Source organism: Tupaia chinensis, unplaced genomic scaffold, assembly GCF_000334495.1.
Source record: "Tupaia chinensis unplaced genomic scaffold, TupChi_1.0 Scaffold149184_1, whole genome shotgun sequence".
NCBI classification, from domain to species: Eukaryota; Metazoa; Chordata; class Mammalia; order Scandentia; family Tupaiidae; genus Tupaia; species Tupaia belangeri.
The window spans coordinates 1,431,150-1,442,531 of record NW_006209032.1 but is presented as its reverse complement, the minus strand read 5'-3'; the positions used below and the strand labels follow the sequence as shown (position 1 = coordinate 1,442,531).

General features: G+C 52.8%; 2 protein-coding genes across 2 annotated transcripts in view; both read right to left on the bottom strand.

The window, feature by feature from the left end:
• UQCRC1 (ubiquinol-cytochrome c reductase core protein 1) overlaps positions 1-174 on the bottom strand; it is a 12,684-nt gene extending 12,510 nt beyond the window's left edge. Inside the window, exon 1 of the mRNA XM_006170999.3 lies at positions 48-174. Coding sequence (XP_006171061.1) covers positions 48-116 — 69 coding nt within the window. The 5' untranslated portion in view covers positions 117-174. The remainder of the gene's footprint in view (positions 1-47) is intronic.
• Positions 175-9,670: 9,496 nt separating this feature from the next.
• On the bottom strand, positions 9,671-11,382 carry TMEM89 (transmembrane protein 89). The gene is made up of 2 exons (XM_006171000.3): positions 11,060-11,382; positions 9,671-10,748 (listed from the first exon to the last, which is right to left on the bottom strand). Exons 1-2 carry the CDS (start codon positions 11,339-11,341, stop codon positions 10,563-10,565), a joined length of 468 nt encoding a protein of 155 aa, XP_006171062.1. The 5' UTR covers positions 11,342-11,382; the 3' UTR covers positions 9,671-10,562.

Genomic DNA, 11,382 nt, shown 5'->3' with positions numbered 1-11,382 from the left:
TCCCGAGGCCTGCCCCTCGCAGCCCCACGCTGTCGCTGCCGACTCACCGGGCGCCGAGTGCGCAGCAGCACTTGTGCCCCCGAGCTGGCTGCCCGGCAGACTGCGGACGCCGCCATCTTCCAGGTCCTGTGAGCACGTCACGCATGCGTAGAGCGGACGCAGTAGGTGCCGTGCGCAGGCGCAGTACCGCAGACAGGGCACTCGCCCGCCCCCTGGCGGGACGGCGGGGTTCTTTGCCGCGGCTGGTCGCTAGTTCCGTGTACTGGTCCCCAGGTCCTGGTGCCCCTCGGTCCACCTGCTGCCCATCGGCCGGCGCGGCCAGCCCGCCGTCCCGTGCACCTGCCCCTTACAGCCACGGAGGCAGAGTGCATGGTATTTCTCACCCACCGTGGGCACCCTGGCTCCCCCGCGTGGTGCTCGGAGCAGAGGCCGGCGGGGAGGGGGACGCCCGAAACACCGGCGTGGAGCCCTGACACCGCCCGACAACCCGGAAAGCCAGTTTTCTCTGGCTTTGAAGGAAGTAGATTGGGACCCGCAGGTGGCGTCCAGGTTGGGGGCAACACCGGGCACGTTTGCGTGCCCAAAATCCCCTGAGGAGAATGGAGAAGGGATGTTTGTTCGTGTATGATGACAATAATTATGTTTTAAAAAAACATCTGGGGCCAGCAGGTGGCCACGTGGCCGACCGCAGGTGGAAACACACGGGGGTGAGGTCCATGGCGGTGTGACCATTCCCCCGGGGAGTGGTTTCTCACGTTCCCTCTCGCTCTCTCTCCCAGAGCGCAGGCACCCTGTAACAACAACTACAAAAGAATGAAGTAGATCCTCATGCCTGACCTAGAAGGAAGTGAATAAATACTGTTTTGTTTTGTTTAAAGGATTATTTATTTCATTTCATTTGTTGTTATTTTTTAATTTGATGAGACAGAAAGTGAGAAAGCGGGGCCAGTAGGTGGCGTGGTGGTTAAGGGCGCTGGACTAGCACGTAGCCAAGTGCAGTTCGAGGCCCCACCCAGTGGCTTGCTTTCTCACTTTCCCTCTCTCTGTCTCACTCTGTTCCTCTCGGGTCAAATTAAAATAAATGAATAAATAAAGTTAAGTAAAATAATTCTTTAAAAAAAAAGAAAAGAAAAGAAAAAGAAAGTGAGAAAGCAAGCCACCAGATAGATTTGGGATTCTTGAATTATGGGAATCCATCACCTTTAACCACCCCGCCACCTGCTGGCCCCTGTTTTGTTTTTGGGGGAAGATTTTTGCTGTAGGGCATGTGGACTTACCAGAAAGACAGAGACAGAAAGCCAGAAACTGCTCCCAGCTCTATCTCCTTAAACTCCTCCTGCCTGTGACACTGGTGTGTGTGTGTGTGTGTGTGTGTATACGCGCGTTTTAAAAATGATTTATTTAATTCCATTTGTCGTTATTAGGATTATTTAATTTGACAAGAGAGAGCAAGAAAGGGGAAGTGAGAAAGCAAGCTGCCAAGTAGGGGACTTGAACTGCAGTTAGCCATGTGAGAATCCAGCGCCTTTAAACACCATGCCACCTGCTGGCCACACTGGTGGGTTTTTTAAGAGAGGTTTTTGCTCACTGGCGAGACAAAGAAAGTGAGAAGTCCCCCAGAGGAGATGGCCATGCTGCAGTCCCGTCTCCTCAAGTCTCCTCTTGGGATTTTGGGCACACAAGCCCATGCACCAGGTGTGAGTTTCAAGCTGCCAGGACTCCACGTGGGAGTCCAGCACCTTAACCACTACGCCACCTGCCGGCCCCAGATTGCTTTTTTTAAAACATAATTATTGTCATCATATATGAACAAATATTTTCATGTTTTCATTGCTTTGTATCTGAATCAAAAATTGAACAAAACAGGGCCAGCAGGGAGTTTGGTGGTTAAAGCGCTGGACTCCCACATGGCTGACCATGGTTCGGGTACTGGATCTAGTGGTTTGCTTTCTCACTTTCTGTCTCTCTGGGGAGCAAATTTTTTAAAAACAGTAAGTAAATAAAATTAAATAATTCTTTTAAAAAATCCTCAACAGCAAGGGGAGTCAAAGAGCAGATCAGCAATGAAAAGGTATTCAGCACCGTTAACCACTGAGGAGATGCCAGTCCAGTCACAGTGACGCCACTGTATCTCCTCAGGGCTCCGAGAACGCGGCTGACCGGACCAAGAAGGGGCCAGGGCGTGGCGTGCCTGGCGCTGCCACACACTCCTGGCAGGTTCCGGTACAACTGCTCTGGAAACTGGGTCCTTAGGGCTGAAAGAGGGTGGGTGCAAATGGCTCAAGACTCCACTGAGGCAGACGCCGCAAAGGAAGGTGGAAATGCAGACACCTAAAGCCCTGTGCAAAAACGTTCATAGCAGCTCTATTTTACTAATGCCAAACGAGGGGCTGGCAGGTGGCATAATGGTTAAGGCGCTGGACTCCCACATGGCTGACGGCAGTTCGAGTCCCGGACCTGGTGGCTTGCTTTACTAATCCCAAATTGGAAATAACCCAGATGTCCCTCGGCAGGAGAGCAGAACCATAGTTTCATGCGGAGCCCCAAGCACACTGCACCCAGGCTGGCCAAACTCCTGGTGCCTGCTGCAACTCGGACTCCGGTGCTCAGAGGGGGGGGGGGGGGGGAAGAACCACACACGGGGTATTGGCCTATACAATTCCGCTTCTATAAACCTCAAAAATGGTCTGGGTGGTGGTGCAGCTGTGAAACGCCATGCCCTGTGAGGCAGACCCACATGGGACGGTTGCCACTTCTCTTCCAGAAACTTCCGAGCACACCTATAGCTGCCTGAAGCTGAGGGCAAATTGCAGCGTTGAGACAGGTGCTTAGGCGCTATGTCTCTGTCTATCTCTCTTTGTCTCTATCTCTCACTCGCTGATGGGATAAACATAAACTTCAGAAACAGACAAGACTGGGCCAGCAGGTGGCGTGGAGGTTCAGCGGCTGGACCCCATGTGATGATTTCTCATCCCCCCCTCTCTCTGGTGAGCACACACACCCTATAACAAACTAAAACAAAATGAAAACAAGGTTAATGTGTGAAAACAACAAACAAATTAGGGGCCAGTAAGCACATGGCATAATGTTTACATAGCTGGACTCCCATGTGGTCAGCCTCGGTTCAAGTCCCAGACCTGGCAGCTTGTAACTCACTCCATGTGCTCGTGTGCCCGAAAACCTGAGAAGAGAATGGAGGGGAAGGGATTGTGGGGCGTGGCCATCCTCCCTGGGGGTGATTTCTCGCTTTCTATCTCTCTGTCTCTGTCTCTCCAGCAAGTGCACACACCCTACAGCAAAAATCTCTCTCTAAAAATAAAAATGATATACAGGGAAACAAAGATACAAATTATAGCAGAATTCTCATCAGAAACTCTGCAAGCCATCATACCATTGTTAAAACACCCTCCCTCGGGACCAGCAGATGGCATGGTGTTTACATTGCTGGACTTCCAGATGGCTGACCGTAGTTTGAGTCCCAGACCTGGTGGCTTGAAAATCATGCTGGGCATATGTGCGTGTATGTCCAAGATCCCAGGAGGAGAATGGAGAAGGGATTGCAGCTTGGCCCTTCCCCCCCGGGGGGGGGGTGTGTGGTTTCTCACTTTCCCTCTCACTGTGTCTGTCTCTCTCTCCCTCCCGCAAGGGTATGCACCCTAAGGCAAAAACCTCTTTCTTTATTTAACTTTATATGTTTACTTTTTTAAATTTGACCAGAGAAGGACAGAGAGGGGGGAAAGTGAGAAAGCAAGCTGCCAGGTCCAGGACTCGAACTGCAGTCGTCCATCTGTACATTCTGTACCTTCGCTGTAGCAGAGTTCCCCCAAAAGCTCATGACCCGCAACTCCTCTCCTCCACTCTCCCCTCTCCCCTCTCTCCTCTCTCCCTGTCTCTGTCCAGCACCCTCCTCTAAAACCACACCTGTTCAGGGAAGCAATGGGCAGCAACTCCTCAGTCTCACTGTCATGGGCTACTTCCTCCTCCTCAGAGCAACGACTGCTTGGGCTCCGGGCCTTCAGGGCCTCGGTGCTCCAGGTTCCTGTCCACCTCTGTGCCCAGGGCCGGCACCACGAACACGTGCTCTCCGGTCATCTCACCAGCCTCGTGGCTTCAGCACTGTCTGTGTGCACAGCGCCGCTGTCCCCATCCATCTGCCCCATCCCTGGGTGGCCAGCACGCCTCTCCAGTGAAACCTGGCAGACCTGTCCCTCCTGTGGCTGTCTCAGTAGGTGCTTTACTGGCAGACCTGTCCCTCCTGTGGCTGTCTCAGTAGGTGCCACCCCATTGCGCTCCTTGCTCAGGCTAAAAGTCCAGGCGTCATCTTGACTCCTCCCTAAACCCACACCCGGTTTTTCAGCAGATCCTGTTCCAAATAACTTATAAATCCAGCCCTCCCCTCCCTCCCACCCCACAGCTGCCTTGGGGTGGGGGAAGAGGAGGGAAGTCGGGGACGGCCAGGAAGTGCCATGCTGTAGACACCCGGAAGGATGTGTTTCAAGAGGCTGGTCCCCAAAAAAGTAACACTAGAAGGCCACATAGCAGCAGAGGCCATCGCCACAACTGGGCAGCCGCCTCTGGTGACTCATGGGCCTTCTGGAATTGACCGGGTATGGGAGTAAGACAGAAATATCCTTTCTCACGCTGAATTGCAGACTGGATTTTGTAACACCATTTCTCAACTGGGTCCCTTTTTTCTGTCCTTCTCTAAGGCCCCCTTTGTCCCCCTAGAGATGCTCAAACCTCTTACCAGGTGCACATGGGCTAGTTTTCAAGTTGCCGGGTCCAGGACTCGAACTGTGCCATTGGCCATGTGGGATCCAGCACCTTAACCACCACGCCACCTACTGGCCCTGCACGTTATTTTTATTTAAACTTGTACTAAAATATGTATATTAATATACAACAGCGTCTCAGGGCTGGTGGTGGCCTAGTGGTTAGGGTGGGTGGTTCCCACACATCCCACTGTGTTCTGAATGGCCCCACATGTGTGTGTGCGTGTCCTGTAATCACAACAGGATGGGGAAGTGGAGAGACTGCAGCAGGACCGCACAATGTTGTGTAATTATCACCAATATCTGTTCCCAGAACTTTTTAATCACCCCAGACATTAAGCAGGATGTGGTCATTAAACAATAATTCACCATTTCCTAGTTGTAATAGTCACTATGCTCAGTTTTTTTTTTTTGAATTGTCACCAAGCAAGTGCTCTCACTAGAGAGAGAGACAGAGAGAGGGAGGGAGAAAGCATCTCCAGGACTCAAACCACACGGCTGGCCATGTGAGATCCAGTGCCTTAACTTCCATGCCATCTGCCAGCCCGTAGCAAATTTTTTTAAAGTAATAAGTATAGGAACCAGCAGGTGGCATGGTGGTTAAGGTGCTGAATACTCCTACATAGATCAATGAATGAATACATAAAATTAAATAATTTTAAAAACCCCACAAAAATAATAATTATTATAATAAATAAAATTATTTTGGGGGGGAGAGGTTTTTGCTATAGGGCGCGTGCACTCACCAGCCAGACAGAGAGAGACAGAGAGACAGAAAGCGAGAAATCACCCCCCAGGAGGGATGACCACGCCACAATCCCTTCTCCTTCATTCTCCTCTTGGGATCTTGGGCACGCACACACACACACGCCCAGCGTGAGTTTAAGCCACCAGGTCCGGGACTCGAACCGCGGTTGACTATGTGGGAGTCCAGCGACATAGCCATTACGCTAACTGCTGGTCCCAAAACTAAGTAATTTTTGAGAGACTTTTGCTATAGGGTGCACACACTCACTGGAGAGACAGAGATCCCCCAAGGGTGATAGCCATGGCACAATCCCCTCTCCTCCATTCTCTTCTCAGGATCTTGGGCACACACACCTGGCATGAGTTTTAAGTCATCAGGTCTGGGACTCAAACCACGGTTAACCATGTGGGAGTCCAGCGACGTAAACATTACGACATCTGCTGGTCCCTAAAATAAGAAATTCTTAAAACTTTTTTTTTTTTTGAAGAAGCCAACTTAGAGAGGAGGACCAGAGCGTGAGATATTTACAGAGAGACCCTTGAGGTCGGCACCTGAGGGAGGGAGGAGAAGGGTTGGGCAGAGAATGAAACTAGTGCAAAGGTTCTCCATGGCTGCACCAGGCCTGTCACCTGGCCACCCTGCGTGAAGGGGGCCTGGGCCATGCATCTCCAGGTGGCCCCAGGGTGCAGTGGGATGTATGGCATTCATGAGGTTTGCTCCACCGCTGTGGGTCTTACTCCCGTCTAGGAATAATAAGGCAGGAATGTGGTGTCTAGGAAAGTCGGGCCAGGTCAGAGCTGGTCACGACAGAAGTGCAAAGTCCCATGACGGTAAGACGCTGCCCTCGTGCCCAGCGCTGAGAAGCAGTGGGCCGTGGAGCGAAGGCATGTTTGAAAAGCACAGAGCCAGAAGCTCGCTTGGAAACTCCTTCCAAGTCTTTTTTTTCTTTCTTTCTAGGGCTCGTGGCATGAACTCACCACACCACAATCCCTTCTCCATTCTCCTCCCAGGGATCTTGAGCACAGCCCCCAAGTCCAGGACTCAGGCTGCAGTCGGCCCTGTGGCAGTTCAGCAATGCAGCAGCTCCGCCATCTGCTGGCCCCAACTCCTTCCAAATCTTTTCTTTTTTTTTTTTTTCTTTCTTTTTCTTTTTTCTTTTTTTTTTTTTTTTTACAGATTTTTGCTATAGGGCACGTGAGACCCTAAGACAGAAATTGCCCCCCAGCCCCCAGGGGATGGCCACCTGCCATCCCTTTTCCACTCTCCTCAGGATTGGGGAAAACACGCACATGCGCTCAGTGAGTTTTAAGTCGCTGGATTGCAGCTTCCAGCGACGTGACCGCCGTCTACTGGTCCCCAGCTCCCTCCAGATCTTACAGCTCCTGTAAGAGAAGGTGAGGAGCTCCCCCTGTGCCGGCCATCCAGAACATTCGCATGACACCATCCACCACAGGTTAGGAAGGTAAAGAGTTTTCCCCAGAGGGATGTGCGCTCATCGGAGGGGAGGAGAAAGTAGCCTGAATGGGCGTGGTCTCGCTCCAGTCCCGTCTCCATCTACCATCCTGGCAGGATTAGGGCACGCACACACATGCCCCCAGCATATCCCCACAGCTACCAGAGCTGGGATTTGAACCATGCAATCAGCCATCGGGGAAAACTGACTCTATTAACTGCCAGGCCATGGGACTAGTCCAACTTTTCTAAACTATCAATAATTAAAATACAAATTTCAGGACCAGCAGGTGGCATGCTGGTTAAGTTACCTGGATCCTACATGGTTGACTATGGTTCAAGTCCTGGACTCAGCAACTTGAAAACACCCCAGGTACATGTGTGCATACCCGAAATTCAGAAAGGAGAATGGAGAAGGGATTGCAGCATGCTCCTGCTGGGGGTGGTGGTGGTGATTTCTCACTTTCCCGCTCTCTCTCTTTCTCACTGTCTCTCTCTGGCGAGCATATATGCCCTGTGGGAAAACACACACACACAAATCTCAATCAAATATGTTAGAAAGCACACTGAATTATTCTATTCTCTATGTGGAAAATATTTCCTTAAAAAAAATACGAAATCTGGGACCAGCAGTTGGCATAATGGCTATGTCACTGGACTCCCATGTAGTCGATCGTGGTTTGAGTCCTGGACCCAGTGGCTAAAACTCATGCCGGGTGCGTGTGCGTGCGTGTCCAAGATCCTGAGAGGAGAATGGAGGAGAAAGGATTGTGGCGTGGCCAACCCCCGCTGGGGGGTGATTTCTCGCTTTCTGTCTCTATCTGTCTGTCTTTCTGATGAGCGCACATGCCCTATAGCGAAAACCTCCCCCCAAAAAAATATATATATATGAAATTTGGGGCTAGCAGGTGGCATGGTGGTTAAGGGTGCTGAACTCCCTTGTGGCTGACTGCAGTTCAAGTCCTGGACCTGGTGGCTTACTTGTTCACTTTCTCTCTCTGTCTGATCAAACTGAAAAATAAGAATGATAATAAATAAAGTTAAATAAAATAAATGTTTTTAAAAATGAGGCTGGCAGGTGGCATGGTGGTTAAGGGTGCTGGACTCCCACATGACTGACCACAATTTGTCTCCCATACCTTTATAAATAAATAAATAAAGTTAAATAAAATAATATTTTTTTTTAATTACAAAATTCTTGTGCTGAAGGCTGTGCAAGATGGGGCAGAAAGCTGACTCTGGGGTGCCCCCATCCTGGGCCCGGCCTCCAGCTCTCCTTCTGTGTTGTCTCCCTGCCTGCCTCTGTCTCCCCCCCAAATCTCCTTCCATCAGAATAAGAAGCTGAAAATATAAGAGGAAAGCATTACAAAAATACGTCAAGAAATCACAGATACGATACTTTTTTTTTTTCGGAGAGGTTTTTGCTATAGGGCACATGTACTCACCAGAAACACAGAGAGAAACAGAGAGATAGAAAGCGAGAAATCACCCCCCAGGGGAAATGTCCACACTGCAATCCCTTCTCCTCCATTCTCCTCTCGGGATCACGCTCCCAGCGCGAGTTTAAGCCACCGGGTCCGGAACTCGAACCATGGTCGTCTACATGGGAGTCTAGCAACATAGCCATTATGCCAACTGCTGGTCCCCAGATACAATACTTTTCTGGACTTACGGTATTTGTCAACTTGAAATTTTTTAAAATTTGGGACCAGTCAGGTGGTGTAGTCATTACGGTGGTTCGATCTCACATGGCTGACCGACATAGCAGTTGGAGTCCTGAATTCAGCAACTGAAAATCACACCGGGCACACGTGTGGGTACCCAAAATCCCGAGAAGAGACTGGAAGAGGCGTGGTCATCCCCTACCGCCCCTGGGGAGGTGGTTTCTCACTTTCACTTTCTCTCTCTCTCCAGTGAGTGCAAAACTAAAACATAAATATTCATTCACTTTTTTTTTCATTCACTTATTTTAATTTGACCAGAGAAAGACAGAGAGAGAGAAAGATTGAGAAAGCAAGCTGCCAGGTCCGGGACTCGAACCGTGGTCAGTCATGTGGGAGTGTCCAGCACCTTAACCACCACGCCACCTGTTGGTCCCCAATAAAATAAAAATTTTAATTGCTCATGATTGGGGCCAGCAGGTGGTATAGTGGTTAGGGTGCTGGACTCCCCCGTGGTTGACCACGGTTTGAGGCCTGGACCTGGCAGCTTTCTTTCTCTCTCTCTCTCTCTCTCTCTCTCTCTCTCTGGTTAGTGCATGTGACCTATAGCAAATTTTAAAAATAATAATAAATTTTCTAACTAGACTGAGTTCCGCAAAATAATAATAATAATAATAATAAAATAACTCTTTAAAATATTTCTCTTTTTTTATTATCATTTTTTTTAGCCTTTTACCATAAGGCACGTGTGCCCACCAGAGACAGACAGTGAGGGGGAAAGTGAGAAATCACCCACTGAGGGGATGGCCGCCCTGCAATCCCTTCTCCTCATTCTCTTCCTGGGATTTTGGGCATGCGTGTACATGCACCTGGCTCAATTTTCAAGCTTCCAGGCCCAGGACCCAAACCATGGTTGGTCACGTGGAAGTCCAGCATCTTAACCACCATGCCACCTGCTGGCCCTTCATTTTAACTCACTTCTGTTTCTGTTTTTGAATTCACAATTTGTATGCTTTTTCCAACTTGGCTGCATTGCCTGTGGTGAGAGGGAGGGGAGCGGGGGTGGGGGGGAGGGCTCCCTTGGGGAGGCTCAGCCTTACTCCTTTCCAGGGGCCTTGGAGCAAGGGCCATGCAGGCTGCAGGGCAGGCCTGAGCTGCATTCCGGGCTCCTGGCTGGAGGCTCCTGGACCTGAGCTGCTCCCGGGCACGGAGCAGTGACCCCCGGGCAGGGACCCGCAGGGCCAGGAAGGAGGGCACCAGAGCCAGCTGCTTCGGAGCATTCTCCAGTCATGTGGAGGCTCCCGTTGGCCTCCCTGAGATGGGGACGAGGGAGGGCAAAGTCGAGCATGGGTGCAGCCCCACAGTGACTGGGGGCCCGGACTCAGACCTTCAGCAGGGACCCCCGGGGTCAGCAGAGACACGCCATTGCTGACCAGGCCCCTCCTCGGCTCCCCTGCCCACTGGAAACCCCTGACTCACGCGTCACTGGAGGCCCTGCACCACTGGCCACTCCTGCCTGGCCCAGGCGTGTGGGGGACCAGACACAGCCACTCCTGTGGCCTCCCCTGGAGTCTTCTTCCCCTCACCCATTCCTCCTCAGGACTCAGCCGGACTGTCACCTCCTCCAGGCAGCCCTCTCTGGACCACCCAAGTTTGCCGTGATGTCAAGTCGTCACCCACCACACTGGGGGTCCCCAAGTACTGGTCAGGCCAGAGGGCCAGTGGTGGCTGCAAGTGGGAGCCTTGGGGATGAAGGGCCACTTGCAGGGGTGACAGAGTAGAGTGACCCAGCCTGGGTCCCACCCACCTCCGTGTTGGGCACTGCATCCTCAGCAGGCCTCCTGGCCCCTGGCCCACAGAGGGGACAGGGCGCGGACAGGCCTGGGAGAACAGACACACGGGAGCCTGGCGTCGGGGAGGCGTGCGGGCTCACCCACTCTGGGAGGGCGTGCCCTTTATTCGGATGTGCTGCTGGGTGGCGAGCCGCTGCAGGTGGCTCTCGATGTGGGCCAGGAGGGCGTCCAGCATGTGCAGAACCCCCAGCAGCAGGGCACGGTCTGAGATCTGGGTCCGCCGTTTCCAGGGTCCACAGGTGCCTGCGGTCACGGGGGCATCCTGGGAACAGGACCGAGAGGCCGGGTGAGAGTGGAGGGATGGCTAGGGAGCAGGGAAAGGGGCGTGGGTGTGGGACGGTGCCCCAGGGTGTGGGCAGGGAGACAGGGTGGTGGGGCCCTCCAGCGTCTGCAGTGGTAGGGGAGGGGCAGAGACCCTGCAGGAGCACAGATGGGGGTGGGTGCCGGCCACGGGGCTGATGGCCGTGTGGACAGATGTGGGACCACGGGGTGTGGGCAGCGCAGGGAAGGAGGCCCCACGGGCCCTGGGCTGGGTGGAGGTGTTCGCGGAGGCAGGAGCTGGGCCCCACTCACCTGACCCTTGAGAGTCTGTAAGCGGCGCCGCCTCAGCGCACGGCCCACCAGCAGCATTAAGGTGGTGCTGGCCGTGACCCCGGCCACGGGGTAGATGTTGTTTGTCCCCAGGCCCATCCAGTAGCCGGGACAGCTCAGGCTGCGGCCGCAGCCCTCCATGCCATTGGGCTGGCACCCCCAGGGCTGCAGGTCCAGCCCCACCTGGTACCACAGGGGCCGAGACCAGGCCCGGGCAGGGGCCGGCGCAGCCAGCAGGAACAGCACGGTCAGTGCGGGCAGCATGGCTGCGGAGTGCCAGGGGCCGGAACCCGGGCGCCTGGCAA